The sequence below is a fragment of the Cottoperca gobio genome, chromosome 12 (assembly GCF_900634415.1).
Source record: "Cottoperca gobio chromosome 12, fCotGob3.1, whole genome shotgun sequence".
In the NCBI taxonomy this organism is placed as follows: Eukaryota; Metazoa; Chordata; class Actinopteri; order Perciformes; family Bovichtidae; genus Cottoperca; species Cottoperca gobio.
In genome coordinates this window covers 20,897,354-20,918,974 of record NC_041366.1, presented here as the reverse complement: position 1 = coordinate 20,918,974, position 21,621 = coordinate 20,897,354, and the positions used below count along the sequence as shown (strand labels likewise).

The 21,621-nt window shown below is 43.3% G+C and overlaps 1 protein-coding gene across 4 annotated transcripts in view; it reads left to right on the top strand.

Moving 5' to 3' along the window:
* Positions 1–21,378, top strand: part of LOC115016731 (carboxyl-terminal PDZ ligand of neuronal nitric oxide synthase protein) — a 45,357-nt gene extending 23,979 nt beyond the window's left edge. For 3 of the 4 annotated variants that reach the window (XM_029444735.1, XM_029444736.1, XM_029444738.1), the window contains 9 exons: positions 1,035–1,127; positions 1,342–1,400; positions 3,030–3,138; positions 3,951–4,092; positions 5,483–5,658; positions 8,770–8,931; positions 10,558–10,759; positions 11,961–12,279; positions 19,604–21,378. In XM_029444735.1, the coding sequence (XP_029300595.1) occupies positions 1,035–1,127; positions 1,342–1,400; positions 3,030–3,138; positions 3,951–4,092; positions 5,483–5,658; positions 8,770–8,931; positions 10,558–10,759; positions 11,961–12,279; positions 19,604–19,730 (1,389 nt within the window). In that variant the 3' untranslated portion in view covers positions 19,731–21,378. Of the gene's footprint in view, positions 1–1,034; positions 1,128–1,341; positions 1,401–3,029; positions 3,139–3,950; positions 4,093–5,482; positions 5,659–8,769; positions 8,932–10,557; positions 10,760–11,960; positions 12,280–15,993; positions 16,181–19,603 lie in introns of those variants that run through there. The other variant, XM_029444737.1, reaches the window with a different exon arrangement.
* The last annotated feature ends 243 nt before the right edge of the window (positions 21,379–21,621 follow it).

Sequence of the window (21,621 nt, the reverse complement as noted above, 5' to 3'; positions counted from 1 at the left end):
GTTCGCCTCCCACGTTGCTCGTATTTAACCTCGTATAATCTGTATGAAACCAGCTTTGTGGATCAAAAAGTCAAACACCTGCATTTTGTCAGAAGATGGCCGGCTGCGGGCTGACAGACCCACTGGAGGCCTCGAATGCTGCGGCTAACGAGACTTGAACCCTGCTTGATGTTTAAAAGTGACGCTGATTTGAGTCGACAGGCCGGACCTCCTGAGTTACTCTGCAGAAAGCCTGGCCAGCTGACGAGGTGGAAACATGTTAGTCGCCCAGTGCAGACACAGCTGTTGCGTACCACGCAGCAAACGGAGACAAACCTACATCCTGGGCCTTTTACTTAAATGTTCATGTAGCTGGTGTAGCTCATGCTTTGCGTGGTTCAGCTGTACGTGGGTTTATAACATGATTCTTATCAGCCATGTGTCTTTAGGACTCGTCCAGAATGAATGTAGTGTTTAGATTTTATTATTGGACGCTGGTGGGCAACGATCTCTGTTACCTTTCTCTTCTCACTGGAGTCTGCAGGGGAGTTTTACTTTAGTGCTCCTATTGTGAGCTGCCAAGCTATAAAAGATACTGATCTATTAAAGTGCTCTGCAGATCAAGTTTTAATAATGCTGTCAGATTGTTCCCAATTATGCCCTAAATTCAGAACATGCACTCTCATAGCAGTGAAGAGGTGCACGTGCAGGTGCAATGAGTGGGCAACAATGTTGATCATTTATTAAATGTAATTAATTAGCATTTTAGAAGAATTCCTAAAATGTGCTGGTGTCCGCCTCCGTGTTGATATTTCCTGCTTTTCTTTGTCCTATGATATCTTATGATATCTTATGATGGGCACGTGGTCAACAGAGTATCTGCAGATGAATCAATAATAAACAATATCATTACTTGTAGCAGGTGAAACAAACATAGGAAAGACTCGCTTACTGCCATGCATTTTCTTTTCTTTTTAAAGAAACCTGTTGACTTGAAAGATGAGATGCTATTAATAAGTAATACTAATATTCTGATGTGCTTCTTTTACTCTCAGTATGAATTCAAGGCCAAGAACATCAAGAAGAAGAAGGTCAGCATAGTGGTGTCTGTGGACGGGGTGAAGGTGATACTGAGGAAGAAACAGAAAGTAAGTCACGAGTAACAGTAATCAGATATAACCTCTGGATTCAGAAAGTGTGTGTGTGTGTGTGTGTGTGTGTGTATATATATATATCAGCTTTAAATTCGACTTTTAAAATGGCTAGTTGTATCCTTCCATCCATATTAGTAATACTAAATGTGTAATGTCTTGGGAGATGTTTCATTCATGCTTTAATCACAATCGTCGCTCTCATACACAGAGGAAAGAATGGACGTGGGATGAGAGCAAGATGCTGATCATGCATGATCCCATATACAGGTCAGTCACACCAGCTTCATACGTTTACACTGCACGTAAAACAAATACAAAATCTTTCCACTTTGCTTCACACACTCGGGGGATTAAACCGCCAGATATTCCGTCTGTTCTGCACTCTGCATGTTCTTGTTAGTTTTAACCAAAGTAATTATTCTGCAGATGAGACATTCTGTACGTCTCAGTGGAAATGATATCTTGTGGATGAAGCTGAGGCTTTATGGGCCCTCACATGTACTTCACCATGCAGGACTAATGTGCTAAATGCACTTACTGTACATGCATAATATGGCATAATGAATAATCCATAAGCTTGTGCCTGTCGTTGAAGCATATGTTTGTCGGTATGTAATTTTTCCAAGGGAGGCATCTTACACTCCGATTACATTCACAGTAATCTGGTATTTAAGAACCTCTGTAGAGCAAAGTTTTGTGCGTGTGTGCAAAGAAAAGGCATCCCGTCACCTCCCCTCCCCGTTTACATGGTGGTGTCAAAGCTGTCAGTCACTGCTGAACAACTCGCAGCAATTAAACCATAAAGTGTCAAAGAAGTACTTCCTGTCAGGTGCTGAGGAGAGATGGGAAGTTTAGAGTGCAAAGGTTTGTCTTGGGGTTTTCTTTGACTGACTTAAAACAAGCATCATAGTTAATAATGCAACTTCTTCATGGAAATGTCAGATATAGAAGAAAGTAGGCGGCCACCTGAAAGTCACTTAACGGCATCGAACCCGCTTGTGTGTTTGTAAATGATGTATATATCCGGGAGAGGGTCTCATTCTGCAGAGCCAAACCTCCTCAAGGGAGCGTGTGTTAAATATAATTACCCCGGCTTGTGTTTCTGTGACGAGTAGATGGTTATAATTTGTTTGCACCGTTCCCAGTGGAGTTGTTTTTATAGCAGTGGAGATGCAGAGCTGAACCTTGATTTTATTGCAGAGTGTGCAGGGCTGCTGCCAAAGACAGAACCAGACAGGATATCATACTTACAGTATGAAACAGGAAGGAAATGCAGGAGCAGAGTATTTCTTTCTCCCTGATTTCAATATTGGGTCTTAATTAGTGCTCGTAAATCAATAGAAAGAAATAATATTTAATGCTCTTCTCAACATGTAAGTGGGCAAATGTGCAAATGTATGTATAGTATATATTGTTGTAAATCAATTAACATTACAAAACCATGACCTTTGAGATGTCACATGCACCAGAAATGTGTGAGTTGAAACCAATACCAGTGAAATTCCATGATATATTGATACCGAGTAAGTGATTGTATTTTTGTTGTTAGTAGTTTTAATGACTAAGCTGTGTAGAGCTAGTGTTAGACAGTTAAACAGGTTATAAGTATATGTGTATAGTGCTGTGAAAATATCTCCAACAACTGTATTTATTCAAGTTTCTAACCAAAAACTCAACTTTTACATTTGAACACATCATGATAAAGTTATAATTCGCCTAATACACATTTTTACTGAATAGAGCTTGAACGCATCATCATGTAACGTAACGACATCAGAAACATAATGGTGTTTAAACTACTTTACATCGACGCGTTGTTATTATTATGGCTTTGACAGCCCGAGTTTTAATATAATTTGTCATTAAGAGGAGAGTGACTGGTGTCATGTTTTCCAGGATTTTCTACGTGTCTCATGACTCCCAGGACTTAAAGATCTTCAGCTTCATCGCGAGAGATGGTTCCAATAATTCCTTCAGATGTAACGTCTTCAAGTCAAAGAAGAAGGTACAGTAGAAGTCGACTCGCACGCCTCCTGGCTGCAGACATGCACAGCTGCTCTTCTGTGTCATCACCCCGTTTAAATAACTGAAAATGAAAGTGACACTCGTACGGGGAGAAACCCATCTCTGCAGCATCGGTAGGCCAATGCAGCTATAAGACGTGTTGCATTTGGAGTAAGGCTTTTTTCTTTCACTTGCATGTGCACTTATTCCTCTCCTTACCCAATTTGCGGATGCCATTGCTCCTTGATTTAAATCCCCCAGCTGCTGCTCACAGGAAGTGTTCAGCCGGAGGACTCACTTGCAGACTTCTGTTTCTGTGAGTGAGGTGCTGTTTGTATTCTATGTGTTATCTTTTTATTTCTAAATTAATTTCTTGATGGCAGCCCAGTGAATCAGTTCTTAGTTAATCTCCTGCGGTTTAACCCTGCAGAGCCACCGCCTGCAGTCAATACAGAACAGAGGAGCGACGAGCGTCTCTTCACTTTTCTCACTTTAAGCTGTCTCCGTGTGTCTTGCTGCAGTTGCGAGTCACAGCAGTCTTGTCTCACAGGTCAGATATGATCAGTCAGCTGTAATGAGAATAGTAGGTTATTAGTCTCGGTTCGACTGTGGGACGAGGATGACGGAGAGTGCTCATGTTTTCAGTCCATCCACAGACTACAGCAGGTGATCTCATTGATTAACTCGTCTGAAAGCAGACGGGAGGAACTCATCAGTGAAATGACTTGTCGTGCTCCTTGTTGTCGAATGCTTCTCCTCTAAACGCCGACCTCTTACCTCAAACTCTCCTCTCCCCTCCTCTCTCTCTCTCAGACGCAGGCCATGCGTATTGTGCGCACAGTAGGTCAGGCCTTTGAAGTTTGCCATAAGCTCAGTCTGCAGCACGCTGAGCAGGATGCAGACGGACAGGCGGATGGAGAGAGTGACAAGTCCACAGAAGAGTCCAGCAGTCACGGTGAGGCCGACCTGAAGGGGTTTACTGTTGTCTGCTCGTGCACAGTGTTGCCTTTGCAGACTGCATTCAAATACATCTTTTGGGTTATTAAATTGTGGTTGACAATAACTTAAAAGAAGGTATTTAAATGTTGCAATACAATCCTAAAAACTAGCTACAATGGCACTCTGAGAGCGCAGACCTTCGCCAAGGTCGAATGCCATATCTCGCACTGTTTACGAAAGGGAGAAGGAATGTGTAGTCGCCCTGTGATTTGGATTCGCTCCAGAAGTGAGTCCTCCCTTGTCCCACGCTACACCCGTCCACCAAGTGTCATGAACAGTTGGCCTGTAGTTCCGTACTCCGGCTGACAACAGCAGCGATTCTTTGTCTTTGTTTGCTAACTTTGTGAGCCACAGTCAGTTTGTGCCGGTTTAGTTTGTGTGAAGCGACGTGCAAGAGCCTGCAGCTTGTCTCAGACTTCCACCTGTTCTGAGCCAAACAGAAGAAGCTCATTGCAAAACTAAGATGCAAGCACGGAGTTACCTTTTCTTGCTGGACTGAAATGATGCATATACCCAGACATGTTATTAGATACTTAAATGAGACGTTTTTAATTAGCTCCATTACAGTTTGTCAGATGCTCGAGCATGTTTTGAGGTTTTAATACGTGTTTTCACACTTTCCAATGAAAGAACGATATCAGCATCTTATTATCGTATCACAAGAGTGACTGAACTGAGTCAGAGGTGGGACAGGCATCAGTATACTGTATGTTAAATACAAATGATCCCGTGTGCTTTTCCTGAAACCAGATGGGGTTTGATGTAATTGAATTAAATCTGAATCTTGTTTTGAACCTCGTCTTTAATCCATTTATCTTTATAACAAAAGTAAAACGACAACAAAAGACCTTATTGGTCATTTTGGTCACATGATTATCTCTCCTCCGTTTGCTTACACGTCTCCGTGTGACTTAAATGTAGCCATCCAACCTCACCAGCTCATTCATTCAGCTCGGCGGTCAAACGGCAACAACACAGACGTCCGGTTACACTGGAGTGCAGAGAGAACTAAGAAACAACATCACGCTGCTCTGGATTCTAGTGTTTCCTCGTGCTGCGCTCACTTGGTGTAGGATGAAGGGGGAGCGATGGGAGAGATTCCTGTAATTACAACGGTCACGTCTTTGGACAACACAAGAGGCGGATTGCCGGTGTGACCAGTAACGAGTGTCATTTGACAGTAAATGAATAGTTGTCTGGCACCGAGCTGCAGCTGCGCTCGAAGGAGCATTCATTTAGGGGTTAGTATCTAAATAAAGGCATTCTGGTTCGTTATGCATTGTTTTACATAAACTCTAGAGAGGATGCCAATGTTCTTCTTGTTGTCTTTGTGTGTTCCTTCACAGATCGTAAGCTGACGGGGGCGGAGCAAGGGGAGGAGGAGGAGCAAGACGGCAAACTTGTAGGAAGACGAGGAGGAGAAGATCCTTCAGCTGGAACTTCACTGTGTGAAAAGGCAGTCAGCGAGATCCTGCAGAGTCTGGCTGAACTGAACGTAGTCAAACCTGGACAGACCATTATAGTAAGATACTGCAACACACACACACACACACACACACACACACACACACACACACACACACACTGAATTGCTGAGGGTTATATTAGGCACACTGATTCTCACGTTTAATGTGTTGTAAATGTAAAATGTAAGGATACTTTTCATTAATAAGCGTGTAATAACTGCCGCTGCTCTTGAGTCTCATGACATTATGTTTTGTGATACTATTGATTTTTAAGTTTACATGCAGAGACTTGTGGCTCACACAAAGCAGTGCTGTGATGTTGGACGTTACAGACACTGTGATGAATGCAGATCCCGCCGTTGTGATTGCATAAAGAAATGCATTGACTTGTCACCCTGCATCATGATCCATACACAGCCCTGATATCTGAAGGCTGGTGTTGCTCGGAGTCCTGCAGCCTGCGAACGTTGGTGCACGTTTAGCATACATCGGACCCAGACACTGTAAACTCTGTATGTTGTAGAAAAACCCTGTTAAATGAAATCATTTAGAACAAAGCAAAAGAGTGTCTCTGACAAACAATGGGGGTCAGTGATTGGTCATTAGGAACACACACTCACGGGTCAGTCTCGGTTCTGTCTGGCTGGTTATTGGTTGATTGAGCGTGACGCTGTTCTGTCCCCCTGAAAACAGGAAGTCCAGCCTGAGCCCCGGTGAGCAGCATGAGTGGACATTCACTGAGAACTATTAGGGACTGCTTTAGAAGGTGTAATATGGAATCATTGATGCGTCTAAAAAACGTCTAGATTAATATAATGTACTTTTCAAACCTATAGAAATCAGCGATGTGAGGCGACGTCGTAGACCCTTTGCTCGTGCGTCATAAAGTGACTTTCTGTCCAGTGTTTTTACCCGTTTCAATCATCATTTGTTTTGGAGAATGAATGAAATGACTTCCTACTCCCCCCCTCGTGGCAGAGAACTACATATTGTGCGTTTAAAAGACAGGAAGTGATTCGTCGCTCGGGATATTTCTGAAAGGTCTTACAAGTTGCTAAACTTAGAGGGAGAATTGTCAAGTTTGCAGCTCTATTAGTTAAGTGTTCCACAGTCTTATGCCTTTCACTACTCGAGCATTGCTTCTTGCGTCTGTATTCACATTTACAACCTCGCACCATGAACTCCACGTTTACATGAGTTCATATCCAGCCCAGCTGTAGTGACGGTTCCTCTTCATGGCGGCAGAAGCATCCACATCTTAATGATGACAGCTTTTATTTAAGACTGCTTCTGTCTTTGAAGCTGCAGGAAATTACGCATCGTGTTGCCAAATGTCTCATTGACCTCGGGAAGTACAGTACAGTGCTTCATCCTCTGCTGCAGTCTCTGACCAGATCATTGGCTGCAGCTCTCCACGAATAACCTCCGCTGGTAACTAGGTATGAAACCACATGGTCATGCTCGCATGAGGTTTCTCTGTGTTTGAGATTTAGCAGCCTTTAAATCCTTATGGCGTAACTGATTTATCTTCTGAGTGTGACGAAGATGCAAACATGCAGGCTTTGGTGTGACACGATGCTTCCTTTGGATTTGTCTCCATGGTGAGAGTGCAGTAGACACACGCTGCTGAAAGAGAGGGAGCTGGATCGGAGAGGGGAACCTGAATATTCCTGCTGGCTGTGAAAGGGGGACACTTAATCCCAAAAAAGAACCTCCATTCTGTTTCCTTTGATTCGTGAGAAACGCCACCATAATCCCATCGAGGGGTTCGCGAACATCTGCTCTGTGGAGATAAGCAAAGAGACGGAGGAATAATGACAGATCAGGAGACAGACTGGTCACAAGATGCTGCTTGTATTGACAAACAGGCAACACAGGGGTGGACAAAATAACAGAAACACCGCCAAGACTAGAGGTTGTTCAATCGGGAGGGAAATGTTTTGAGGCCATTTGTGGGGGCTCCAATCAAAGGTCCTGAACACAAATCTTTTATCATCTTTTTTTTTTTACTATAAAAGAACAAAATATTTTGCGCTCAGTTTGAAAACGATGATGTCACAGTATTCTGTACACCAATCACAGTTGAGCATTATTCAAAATCGGATGACAGTCTTGGGATTGTTTGCTTATGTTGCCACTCCCACACAGTAAACATGTTTTTATGTCCTTTAACTTTGAATTTGAGTGTTTCTGATTTAGTCGTGAAGATTTAATGTTATAGAGAAGTCAGTGGTCAACAGAATAAAACATAAAGATACTTTACTTTTATACAAAACGAACAAAAGCAGTAAGTCCTCAACCTGAGAAGCTGGAACTTGTCCTTGTCAAACAATTACCTGACAAAGTAATGAAGTCTTTTTAAAGGCACTTTCTGAGACTCTTCAGTTGTACACTGAGCTCCTTCGCCCTCTAGTGGTGTGAGGGAGGAGTTGCAATTTATTGTGTGTGTCGCTGTAAGAAAAGAAGTCATTTTGCATGACAGACAGCAGTGTTTTAGTGCAACTATACAGACATGGTGTGTGTGTGTGTGTGTGTGTGTGTGTGTGTGTGTGTGTGTGTGTGTGTGTGTGTGTGTGTGTGTGTGTGTGTGTGTGGCTGGAACATACGTGCACAGTAAATTCATCTCTTGCGGTCGGTGAGGATGTCTGTGGCGACAGAAACACACAGTTGCTCTAATATCTGTCAGACATTGTTTTATATTTCATGTTAGAAAGAAACTTATAATATAAAGATCTCCGTCCCAGGCCCTCGATGTTACAGAGATACAAGATTAAAATATACTATGTTAGATAGATATAATATGTGAATTCCACTGCTACCATCTGGAAAATGATGCTGAGAGAGATGTCGACAGGAGGAGGAGAGTGTATGTTATGATACTTAGCTGAGAGATTATTCCAGTTCTGATGAGGGGTCACAGTCGGGTTCCAAGCGGCTCGAGATCAGTGGGTCACAGTCCTGGTCTGAGGGACTCTGGAGGACTGGGGGCCTCCTGTCCTTCATTAATTCATCTGGTGTGAAAGCTCTAAAAATATCTCCTGTTTCAAAGCAAGGATGAAAACCGGAGGGTCAACGCTGAAGTCCAGTTTGTTTTTGAATTGAATGTGAATACGAAGTTGTTTTTCCATCAACATGACATATTTCTCTGTGTGCTTGTCTCTGCTCAGGACTTTGATCGGAGGTCCCTCTTCACCGTGACGTCCCAAGGCGTTACTCCCAGCAGCCCTTGCTCTCGCTCTCTCACGCCGCTGGCGTCGCAGCATTACCTGCAGCTTCTGCAGCAGCAGCTGCAGCAGCAGCAGCAGCACACACAGGTGGCTGTCGCACAGGTGAGGAGCAGACGATCATGTGCAGGATGCAGGGTGTGTAAAACGAAGCCGTAGGCTTGGCTGAATACACAACACAGTAATGTGACACATCTTTGAGCCCTCGCTTGTGTTACGCCCACAAGGCTCAGATATGGGGCTGCAACTGACAAACGACCTGATCGTCACAAGTTCCTCAAGTTGACGTCTTCAAACGTCTTGTTTATAAATTCAATTTACATTAATGTAAAGAAAAGAGTTAAATTATATTAATGTAGAAGTTGGAACCCGGTGATTTTGGGCATTTTGTCACTATTTTTTCTATCAATCGACTTCTCGCTTCAGCTCCACTAACGTTTACTTTAATTATCGATTAATCTGCTGCTTATTTTCTACATTAATCGTTCGGTCTATAAAATGTCAGAGAATAGTGAAAAATGTCCATCCCAGTTTGTCAAAGTCAGTAAGCTTTTTGAAAACCTGGGGTATGAAATGAAAATAGAATAAACAGAAATACTTTGCTTAAGAAATTACAGAAAAAAGAAACAAACAATTGCACCAGAATTTAATAATAATAATTTAAGAACATTTAATACTCATTTAGTTCAGAATCAGAAATCCTTTATTAGTCTCATGATGGGGAAATTTACCTTGTTACAGCAAAAGAACAAGAAATTAAAGTGGCGAGTACACAAAAAAATATATTCAATAAAATAAAATCAATAAAATAAAATAATTTGTTTTTATAAAATCAATTAAAAAAAGCAGAATAACAACCTATGGAGGTTAATGCTCGAACATAACAAGTCTGTTATTCCCAGTAAAGCACCTGCGCCTCATGTTATCTCTACTGGACGTCTTTACTGATGCCCCCCACTAGGGGGCAGCAGCGACAAAGTTATGGATAGTCAGTGCAGCATAAAGAAATACAAGCGGTGCAACATTTGTAATTGAGCATCTCAAGAGATTCATCAAGACTCTTATTTATATCTTAATCTGAGGAACTGCAACACAAATGCATATTTTTTGTGTATATACAACCAAATCAACCCGCAAGTTAATGATCCACTCCATATATTATATATATATATATATATATATATATATATATATATATATATATATATATATATATATATATATATATATATATATATATATATATATATATATATATATATATATATATATATATTATATATATATTATATATATATATTTTTTATATATATATCTATATTTTTTTTTTCTCTCTATCTCTTTTTTTATCTCTCTCTATCTCTCATCTATTTTCTATCTATCTCTCTCTCTCTTTCTCTCTCTATCTCTTTCTTTTCTCTCTCTCTCTCTTTCATTTTCTCTATCTATCTCACAATAATATTGTGGTTCTGCAGAGATGTCCCTGCCTACAGATCGTATTCTACAGATTTAAGAAAAGATCTTTGTTGGCATCGATCCTCGCATCACACCATCATTATTTAAATATATTTCTCAAGGAAAATGAGAATAATGATGCAAAAAGTCAAAATAAATCGCAATAAGTTCTGTTTCCAAATCATTCAACTCTAATTCAAAGAAATATTTTAATGGGTAAAGCATCTCAGTTTTTCCTATAACTCAAACACACCTTGGCCTTTGTTTCCACTGCAGGTGCAGCTGTTGAAAGATCAGATGGCGGCAGAAACTGCAGCTCGTATGGAGGCTCAGGCCCGCGTCCACCAGCTGCTGCTGCAGAACAGGGACTTGCTGCAGCACCTGGCCCTCCTCGTGCAGCAGCTGAAAGAGCTGGAGGCCCGCTTCCCAAAAACACAGCCAGGGCAGCAACAGCAGGAGCCTCTAGCTAATGGACACAGTAAGTGACCGGAGGGAACAGTGTTATCCCTCGGATGAATGTCAGGTCAGGTTCCCCCGTGAGCTGCGGGCCTCGTCATTGCTCACTCCTCCGTTGGCCTGGGGATGGTGGAGTCATTCGTGACACACACTGTGACCCCTCGCTGGCATCCTGCCTGCAAACATCCTCAGCTGTGTTTGACGGGGCAGAAGCACAGCTGCCAGGGATTGAACCGCTTCGCTGGGTGTCTTTTAATTGAGCTTTATTTTGCCTTTTATCTAGAAAGAACATTGTCCTGCAGGTGTGTGAGCAGAAGAAGTCTTGATTACAGTATCAAAGGAGGAACTGAGGACTAAAGTTGAGGAGTTGGTGCTAAATCTAAATGTTACAAAAGCAGACAATCCAGTACAAATCTACCACAAATTCTACATTTGACAAGATTATAATGTAAGAGAGGTGTTAATCCTACTATATGTTCATTACTGAGGTTGTAGTTGGTGGTGTTGTTGCACCATTGCGTAATATTCTCCCCCCCTCATGTTTGTTATGTGGTGTGAAGAACACCAATAAATAAATTGCATTCCAACACAAAGTGTGCAAACAACATATTCTTACACACAATCGCATCTCTACGAGAAAGTAAGAGCAGATTATATAATCCCTGTGGATTTAAAACCAAACACACACACACACACACACACGCACACACACACACACACGCACACACGCACACACGCACACACACACACACACACGCACACACACACACACACACGCACACACACACACACACACACACACACACACGCACACACGCACACACGCACACACACACACACACACGCACACACACACACACACACGCACACACACACACACACGCACACGCACAGTGGGCATGTCTTTGATTGAGTCTCCGCATGAATCGTCTGCGTACGTGTTGAATGTGCTCGTGTGTACGTTTGGAAACTGACACATCGTGTTTCACGCTCGTATTAATCGCGTTCGTCCCTCTGATGTAAAATGCTAATCTCAGACATGCTCGTTCTAAGAGCTTCCTCTGGCACAGGGCCAACGCCTCCACTCCTCTTAATGAGAGTCGGCGCTGACGGAGGTCTTCGGGGAAATAAGAAGACGCCAACAAGTGTAGTCGGGCTCCACTCTGAAAGCTTTACTCGTATTTGTTTTAATCACGGTGGCGTTTTGTTGATTTGTCTTCCAGGCGGTCCGCAGTCACCGTGCAGCGCAGTGACATCAGCGAAGGCTCTGACGCTGAATCTGAAGAACCACAGCCAGACTCTGGACCAGCTCATCACCTCCACACCTGCGTGGCCCCCACAAACCTCCCCCCTCTCCCCCACCCAGGTGCACTGCGCTGAGTCCTACCTGAACCTGCTCAACCTGGAGAACGGCACCGACCCGGCCCCGCCAGTCAACGGAGACCCGGACCCCTTCATCAGAGCCACAGCGGACGACAAGGAGAGCTCGTGCAATGATATCGTCCCTTCCACGCTGAGGAACTCCGGCAACATGGAGGACAAGTAAGGAGACGGTTGTTTGGTAGTTCTGTAATGATGGCGGCCTGGTGTCGTGTGCGCTTTGTGTTCGTCCTTATGAGTCTTTGTTTGACTTCTATGCATGAAGCTTTGGGGGATGTGGACAGGAAGTATAATGTTGCCATGGAGTCTTTATTTGTACTTTAGTATACGTGTGTATCATGTCTTTGTGTTCACATTTGAGAAGGACAACGTGAACGTGTTAATTAGTGAACTTCCAGCTGCTGGTGTCTTTGGCTAGCTGTTTGCACCTGGTTCCATTCATTGTGCTAAGCTAAGCTAAGCTAAGTGGCAGCTGGCTGTAGCTTCTTTGTTAATGGATGCACATGAGAGTGCTATCGATTCTTCTTTTTCCATCCAACTCTCTGCCAGAAAGCAAATATTTCCCAAAACGTCTCATTTATTCCTTTGTTTTAATGTGCACACACATTCCTATGGCAGCAGTCAGTTTGTGTTTGAGGTAGCCAGGCGGCACAATGACTTACACAGCGTGTAGCTTTCAGTGTTATTAGTGGAGAACAGCTCAACTCAGCAGAAACGGCCTGCAGCTGATGAAAGTGTGTCTGTAATCAGGGGATTACAGAACACGGGGAGAAAAGGGTTGAGGTTTCGGTCCCAGCGTTCCTGTTTCATGCGAAGAGTCGAGGCAGGAATAACTTCTAATGATTGTGTTTGAGCTTCTCTTTCTCGCGAAGTGTTTCCCCTGCTGCACTTTGGATGTCTGAATGCTCACTGACACACCCTTCCTTACCTTGAGTGCATATATGGAGCCACAACATCTAATTACTTTTTAATGAGCTTTTAATCTACTTAAATCACAAAGACCAGCTATAGTAGAAAACAAACAAATAAAACAACATTTACTGCTTAAGATCAAGCAGGACAAACTCTTTTCAAATGTCTCTTTCCCTCCGCCCCCTCCTTCCTGCTCTCATCCTCGCACTTAATTTGTCTCCCCTCTTGTTCTTCGCTCTCTCTCTGAAAGCAATCGTCGGCGAACTCTCCAAGGAGAGCGCGTTAAAGTTTCAAAGCAGACGATGAGAAAAATAAGGAGTTGGAATTAAGTGTGTGTGTGTGTGTGTGTGTGTGTGTGTGTGTGTGTGTGTGTGTGTGTGTGTGTGTGTGTGTGTGTGTGTGTGTGTGTGTGTGTGTGTGTGTGTGTGTGTGTGTGTGTGTGTGTGTGTGTGTGTGCTGCAGCTTCACTCTTTACAGTCAGACTCACATCCTGTGGTTTCCTGCAGCACAGATTTTGAGCCAAACAACCTGAAACTCTACCCAGTCCATATGTCACAATATCTTTTTTTTTCGTGTGTGTGTGTGTGTGTGTGTGTGTGTGTGTGGGGGGCTGAACCCTTTTCTCTTCCCTTGTATTTGTAAATATGCAACAACTGACTTTTTATTTGAAAGACTTTACGAAAGATTTATAAGCTTAGAAACATTTCATGTTCTTTTCCTAGAGTGACTTTCCCCTCTCTGCCGTCCCCCCCCCCCCGTCCCCCCTCTTTTACTGGCTGTTGTTCGCCTCTCCTGAGTGACATCATCTTTCTGTAAATAGTCATCGTAAAACTTGACGCTGGCTTTAAACACAGAAGGTTGTTACTGAAACTCTGGTGGTGAGACCTCTGCATGGTTATCATTAGTGTTGTTTTGCTGCTGAAGTGACGCAGCTACACGTTTTATTTTATAACAAGACGAAGAGTTGGTGGAATGGAAACTCCTTTGACTCCTGAACCCGCCTCTCCCACCGCACGCTACACTTTATTGCTTCCATTTGCTTTCAGGATTTCCCCGGCAAATCAATGTTTACAGCCTGAGTGGCCTTATTTCATCTTCTGCGAACTAGCGGACAGACGGTCCTCTCTCCTCCTCCTCCTCCTCCTCTTCGTCCCGCCTAAGCTGACCTCCCCTCCGGGTCCGGAGCTGCTCATGCAGGATGATGGAATCCATTCCCTTCACATCATTAGTGCAATTTAGCTTTAAATCACAGCGTTATTACCCATCATGCATCACGTCCATGCTCTGCTGCTGGCCCACACACTGCGTCATGGTATGTTGGTTATCACACCAACGCAGTAGCTGAACATGTAGTGAGTCACGTTTTACACAACAAACAGAACTTAGGATCCAAACGAGATGTAATCGTAGATACAGAACCTTTAACTGGGTCATCACCGGCTTTATCCTGTCAGGTAGTCGATGTTAGTTTCACTATTAGAGTGTTGACCTGATGATGGCGCTAGAGGAAAGAGATCACATGTCTTCACAAATGGTATGGCCATCCATCTTTTTATTTAAAACATATCCATCCCAGCTTCTCGAAGTCCAGGGTGAAGTCTTTAAATGTCAAAGTGTCAAGTGTTTCAATCACTGTAGCAGGAAGCCTCCACAACTGCATGTTCTGCCATGTTCTGCATGAAAAACTATTATTTCAACTCAAATGTCCACCTCATGGTGGCGCTGCAGGTGAAGTCAGAGCACCACCAAAGTCATTCATGTCTGCAGGAGGCTTCTCCCACCATCTGTAGGAAGCTTCATAGCGATCCATGCGGTAGATGTTGAGATATATCTGGACCAACATCCCCCGAGCCATGCAGCGTGCCCACACAGGGCAGCAACACACACGTAGGGTGACCAGCTATATATTCTCCACCAGTGAGTCACGCTGACCCCTGGCATGCTATAGACTGCACTCTTTCTCTCTGACAGTATTGTATGTTGCATAATCACATGTCCTGACCCATCTCCTGATCCTCTTCCTCCCCCTCTTCATCATTAACCGTGTGTTCGAGCTGCACCAGCAGCCAGGCCGGGAGTTTGATTGCAGCGATGTGATGTGATGTGTCATGGATGATGTTTCCAGGTGTTTGGGTGGATTCACACACCGCCGCACGCCGTTGTTCAGAGATGTTTTTTGTCTTTCTAAGTTTTGCAGACACTTCGCGGCTCCTCTTGTACTCTCGCAGACTCTCACGTTCATCCACCTACATGCTCGAACATCCCACACAGACATCTCACTCAGACGGGTGCTGTGTTCCTTTCTTTACAAAAGCAAGATGCTTTCACAAAGGCCCCTCTGAGTTTAAACCTCCTACTTGTTCTTTCACTTGCTTTGTGTGTCTCCGTCTCTCTAAAGGACTTTTACTGCTAACCTTTCTTTTCAGAGACGTGACTAAATAGGAAGACTGATGTTTTACTGATTTCCTTTTGTTCGTCTCCACCTGTTGATCCACTCCTGCTGGTTGTTTGATGCCTCCTGATCAATCAATCAATCATCTCGCTGTGTTTCTTAAACACCTTTGCTGCGTGGGTCTCTTTATTGTTTCTCATGCAACACGTCATGGCACACATCTGTAGGTTCATACCAGTGGACTGCAAACTACATTCTGCAGAAGATTTCCCAAAGAATAGACGTTTACAAAGCGAGCGACAGGAGTTAATAGAAATAAATACATTGTGACGGCATTCAAAGTGCAGTAACTTGTAAATCTAGTGGCTCAACACAGTTGTTGCTTTAAGATCTTTTATCCTCTTGTGGAAGTTCTTCATCCACCTCAGTGTTCCTGGGGTGCACATACTGCCTCATAATATCATAATGAGACTTCACCTTGCATTTTCATCACTGGTGTGGGCTTTTAAATCCACCGGGCTTCACGTCTCCGTGATCCTCTGTCGTCTAACTGTTGGCTCTCTTTGGTACAGGTGCGAGGACCCTCTCCTGCTCTTCCTCTTCCTCATCTAACTATCCCTCATGTCCCCGTCATTCTGCTCAAACAAACTGAACCCACAGCTCATGCGTCCCCCGTCCCTCCCATCGTTTGCTGCACCAGCCTCTCCCTGGGAGCCCCCTTCCTCTCCTCCTCCTCCTCTTCTCCTTCCTGCCCCTCCTCCTCCCTCTATGTGAGTATTACCCATGACGACCAGCATGTGCAACCAATGTCTGTGGCACACGCATGGTACTGGGCATGTGGTGGATGAACAGTGTGGGTGTTTGCTGGTTCATGTGATTACTGTGACACGCATCGAGGTAAAGAGTGAGCCACATGTTTGATGCACGGTCGCACTGCGTCTGTGTTTTATACGTGTTGCTGCTCTGTGAGCGTGCACAGTACAAACTCTCACCTGAAGAGAAGAACCTCCGTGCACCTGTCTGCTCACTGTGCTACAGTGACGTGTGTATTATATGTAAGTGAGTGTGTGTTTTGTGTCGTGTGCATGTTTTTCACTGTTGCACCAGAGCAGGAAATAAATCCATTTCATTTTGTCGCTCGCAATAACAGACAGAAATAGTCTTTTAGTTAATGTACAGCTATTTTCTATTTTGTCTTAGTCCCTGTGACACATTTCCTTGTTAGTTTTTATCATATTGTGTCAGCCTTGTTCTGTTTTCTTAGTCAAATTAATCTGTTTTTAGTCCATGAATCAGAATATCTTTGTCATTATACTCGTGTGCGATGACATTTTGCAGGCTTCTCTCGATGCAAAACAGTAAATAAAGTTATAGAAACAGTAAATAAAGTTATAGAAACAGTAAATAAAGTTATAGAAACAGTAAATAAAGTTATAGAAACAGTAAATAAAGTTATACAAACAGTAAATAAAGTTATACAAACAGTAAATAAAGTTATACAAACAGTAAATAAAGTTATACAAACAGTAAATAAAGTTATAGAAACAGTAAATAAAGTTATAGAAACAGTAAATAAAGTTATACAAACAGTAAATAAAGTTATAGAAACAGTAAATAAAGTTATAGAAACAGTAAATAAAGTTATACAAACAGTAAATAAAGTTATAAGTTATACAACAGTAAATAAAGTTATAGAAACAGTAAATAAAGTTATAGAAACAGTAAATAAAGTTATAGAAACAGTAAATAAAGTTATAGAAACAGTAAATAAAGTTATACAAACAGTAAATAAAGTTATAGAAACAGTAAATAAAGTTATACAAACAGTAAATAAAGTTATACAAACTAAGTAAGTAATTGTTAACTTCAACTTAATGAATTAAGTTAATCAGAGTCCGCTGTAAAAAAATGAATCTAATATTTAGATGAATTTCTTTGTCAACAATATTTCATGTTCTTATCTTCAGTTAGTGTTAAACTAAGTTTGGTGCGGTCTCGTCTTAAAAATGGAAACGAACGTATTAAATCACTGTTTCGTAAATGTAGTTAAAGTAGATATTTATACCGTATTTATAAACTTGTACGACAAACCCCGTCGTGTGTGTGTGTGTGTGTGTGTGTGTGTGTGTGTGTGTGTGTGTGTGTGTGTGTGTGTGTGTGTCGTCGTAAAGCGAAAGCTGCTAATCTCTTTTAGTGTGACGCCTGCTCCAGTGAGTGCAACATCGCGCAGTCATGAGTAAGATTTGAGTCGTGCGTGTCGCATCACGACAGTAAGAGAGGAATATTGTGCTGATTGAGACGTTCTAACTCCTGTCATCTGGTTGCACAGCTCGAAAGATCACACAGAGCGTTTCATTCTCTTAATCTCCCATACTGACGCCCAAAATGACACAAATATGCTTCGAGTTATGACAGGAAGTTGAATCTGCCTTTTTTGTTTATCATATGTGTGTGAGACGGAGTTTCTAAATAAAACCGACAGCAGAGCAGCAGCTGGGACGCATGGCAGGGAGGCTGAAGGGAGAAACAAAGGGAGGAAGAGAAGGCGCAGTAGAGGGAGTCAAAGTGACAGGAGGAGTGCTGAGTCAAAGTTATGATAATGAGACGAGCCGGCTGCATCCACTAAACCTGCACACAGTCAAACACAAGAAACCAAAGCAATCCAACCTCAGTCACAATTAGAAGACATATTAAGAGTGTATATCTTCTTCATTTTGCATGTTATTAAGCCAAATATTACTTTTCATTTGTATTAATTAGCATGTTTGCTAGTAGCTGCTAATTGGCTAACAAGCTAGTGTATGGAGGGAAACAAATATAATCTAATAATATATTTATTTTAATGTTTTGGAAAGCAAAACTGCTTCACAGCAAACACTTCTGAATATTCCTACATGCTTTATTAACAACATTTAACACAAAGTTCAGGCGCTGTCATTAGTTTTGCGAGTATTTTGCCATAAAACAAAAATAATGGAGAATTAAAACATTTGACCAGATGCAAAGTAAAGACGGTTATTACCATCCAGGAGATGTGCAGATGTTTTAAAGGATAGCCTTTCCCTGCTGGATTCACGAATTGTCTGAACAGAGCATCAAAGAAGCTTGTGACTCTGGAGTCGGTGGAAACAGCCGGTAATGATCTCCGCTGATGGTTTCATCGTTACAACCTCAGACAGGACACGTGAAGACACATAAGTTCACTACTGAGAGCAGGTTAGCAGCCTCCAGTATAATGTGTGTGTGTGTGTGTGTGTGTGTGTGTGTGTGTGTGTATCTGTGTGTGTGTGTGGCATTTCTGTGGTACAAGCCGAGAGACTGCAGTGTAGCTATTTCTGGTGTGAGGAGGGGAAAGCCGGCAGCTCTTTTTATCGCTTCCTTACCCCCCCCCCCCCACACACATTTCTTTGGCTCCCTTTCTTCTCTCGCTTCTCTACTTCTCTCAGCAGAGGAGCTGTGGGATGTAGATAAGTCCAGAGAGAGAGAGAGAGAGAGAGAGAGAGAGAGAGAGAGAGAGAGAGAGAGAGAGAGAGAGAGAGAGAGAGAGAGACAGAGAGACAGAGAGACAGAGAGAGAGAATCTTGTCCAGTAACAGCTCGCGTCACAGTCGCAGGTTAACGTGTAATAATGTGATCGATGGAGGAAAACTGGCTTCTTCTCACTCACCTGCTTAGGAGAGAAATCTGCTAAATATAAATGTTCTTGCAGCTTGTCGGATCCGAAGCCTGTTATTATGTCACAAAGAGCACCGACTGGACCTCGTTCACCCAAAATGTGTTTTATTCAGAAACAATAAAAACAACAATAACTGAATCCTTTTTAAAATGAACGCCTTTAATTCAGTTCATCTCAGCCGAGAGGAAAGTCATGCTGGGGAAGAACCCCCCCCGGGGCGGCTTCAGACTGCTTCAGGGGCGGCTCAGTTAATTGAAGTGAAAGATCTTAAATCAAAAGAAGATCACACAGAAGCATAAATGTGTGTGATCTGGATGACGTGATGGTGGAGAGAAGCAGGAACTAATAAATGTGTTAGAACAGATGTTTTCTACGTGTGTTGTGTCTGAGATCAAACCATCACCAGGAACTGAGACAAACGAAGGGGGGGGGGGGGGTGATGTCGGAGGGTCTCAGGCATCACATGTCAGACTTCACTAACCACTTCCTCTGTTCTCTCCCCGGCAGATATAAACAGATGATCCCTAAACTCGACCCCCCCCCCCTCTATGAACCGCAAGCGTGCCAGCAGGACTTTCTCTCCGGGGTCCGAAGTCCCAGCTGTGCCCGCGCCCGGAGAGGTCACCGCGACTGACGGCGCCCCCAGCTGCAGCAGCAGCAGCCTCTCGTTCCCGGACTTCACGCCGAGCTCCGTGTCGTCTGCTGATTTCCACTCCCTGAGCAACGGCGAGAGCGGCTCCTGCTCGGCGAGCGAGGACTCGGGCGTGCGCTCCGAGACCAAGTCCCTGCTGTCGCCGCCGCGTGATGATGACGACCTGTTCGGGGACCACGGGACGTTTTTGACGGCGTCCAGCGGCTGCGACAGTCCCCTGGAGGAGAGGCATGAGTCGTACCCCACCGAGCCCCTCGCCTCACATCCGGACACCTGCGAGCGGCCGCCGCCCGTCTTCTCTCCTCTGGACGACACCTGCCTCCACATCAGCTTCTCCGAGGACGAGCTGCTGGAGAGCAACCAGGAAGAGCCTAACGTCCCTCAGCGGAGTTAGGACGACGAGCCCCCGCAGAGCTTTCACTACGTCCTTCGATCGGCTCCTAACGCCGTCAGACGCTACGCTTGCACCGGGCTCCACATCAGGACCTTTATTATTCCGTCCACTCGTGACACAGACGTAGCATATACCAGTAACTGCAAAATAATCTATTGTATAAATTATTAGCCGACGGACAGATTTAGTATTTTTGTAATGAAATTAATGATCTAATTTTCTTTTCAGTGACTAGAACGTTGAGCAGAATACATGTAGCAAGTCTTGCACTGTTAAGGTCCCGCCTCAGTTAGAACGTGAGGGAACACGTCTTATTTTTGCTAGTAGTCGACCTTAAAATGTTGTTTTGTATGACGCTTCTGCTGAGCTGCCAGCTGGTGTGGGACATGTCTGCAGATTTCACAAGAGCCATCGCGACGATGTTGGGAAGAGCCTCGCATTCTGTGACGCACCGAGGCGGGAAGAAAAGAACCAGGAAGTCAGATGAAGGCAAAAGGGAGGATAGAAGTGAGGTGTAGCTGTGGTTTGGTGAACGCACATCCGCGTGTGGGACGTTTTGTTTTCATTATCATTAGTTGGATGGATTTTCAGAATGTTTTCAGCGACTTGTGTTTTGGGTTTTTAGATTTGCAGGTTTTTGAAGCAGCGCTGAGGAAATGGAAAACACGAGTAGAAGATAAATATTTACTAAATATTTGTCATTGGACTGAGATTTTATAATAATAATAATAAGATTTATTTGTAGAGCACCTTTCATATAAGAATTTCAGCCCAAAGTGCTTCACAGCAAACATAACAATTAGTACAAGGACAGTAAGAGCATTTACAGAACAACGATCAGTGTAGATGTACACGAGGCTGAAGTAGCATTATACAAATAGCAGAATTCAAATAGTGTAAAATTATAGATTAAGGGATAAATAATACAAAAGATAATAAAAATATTTAATTTGCTCCATGTAGCTGTTCAAATCCCCTTTCTTTGTTGTTATGCACGTGGCAAGAGTTTCCTGCGTGATATTATATAATAGTTACTATCAGTTAAGCGCAGGTCTAACGCTCGACGGGTAGAAGCGATAATAAATGGACACGAGAGGACAAGCAGTTTCGGTGTGACGGTGTAAAAGGTTTTAACACCCAGAATCGAGGCTCTTCTCAACATCCCGTGTGGCAGGAAGCTGAAACAGCAATAACACACTGAAGAAAAACATAATAAAGAGGAATAGTTGAACTTCAGCACTTGTTTTTATTCCCACACAAACGTATGTATGCAAGAGCACGTGATGGTGTTCTGCATACACCACACGGTGAAGAGGAAACTGCCTGCAGCCTCGTGTTGTTCACCTGCTGGATTCTTTGTTGTTTGTAACTTCCCATAACTGCAGCATGTAAACACGAGGTGAAAGCTTCATCTCTTCGGTTTGAATGGGAACTTATCACACGTGGCATTAAACCTTCACTCTCAAACTCTCTCCCACA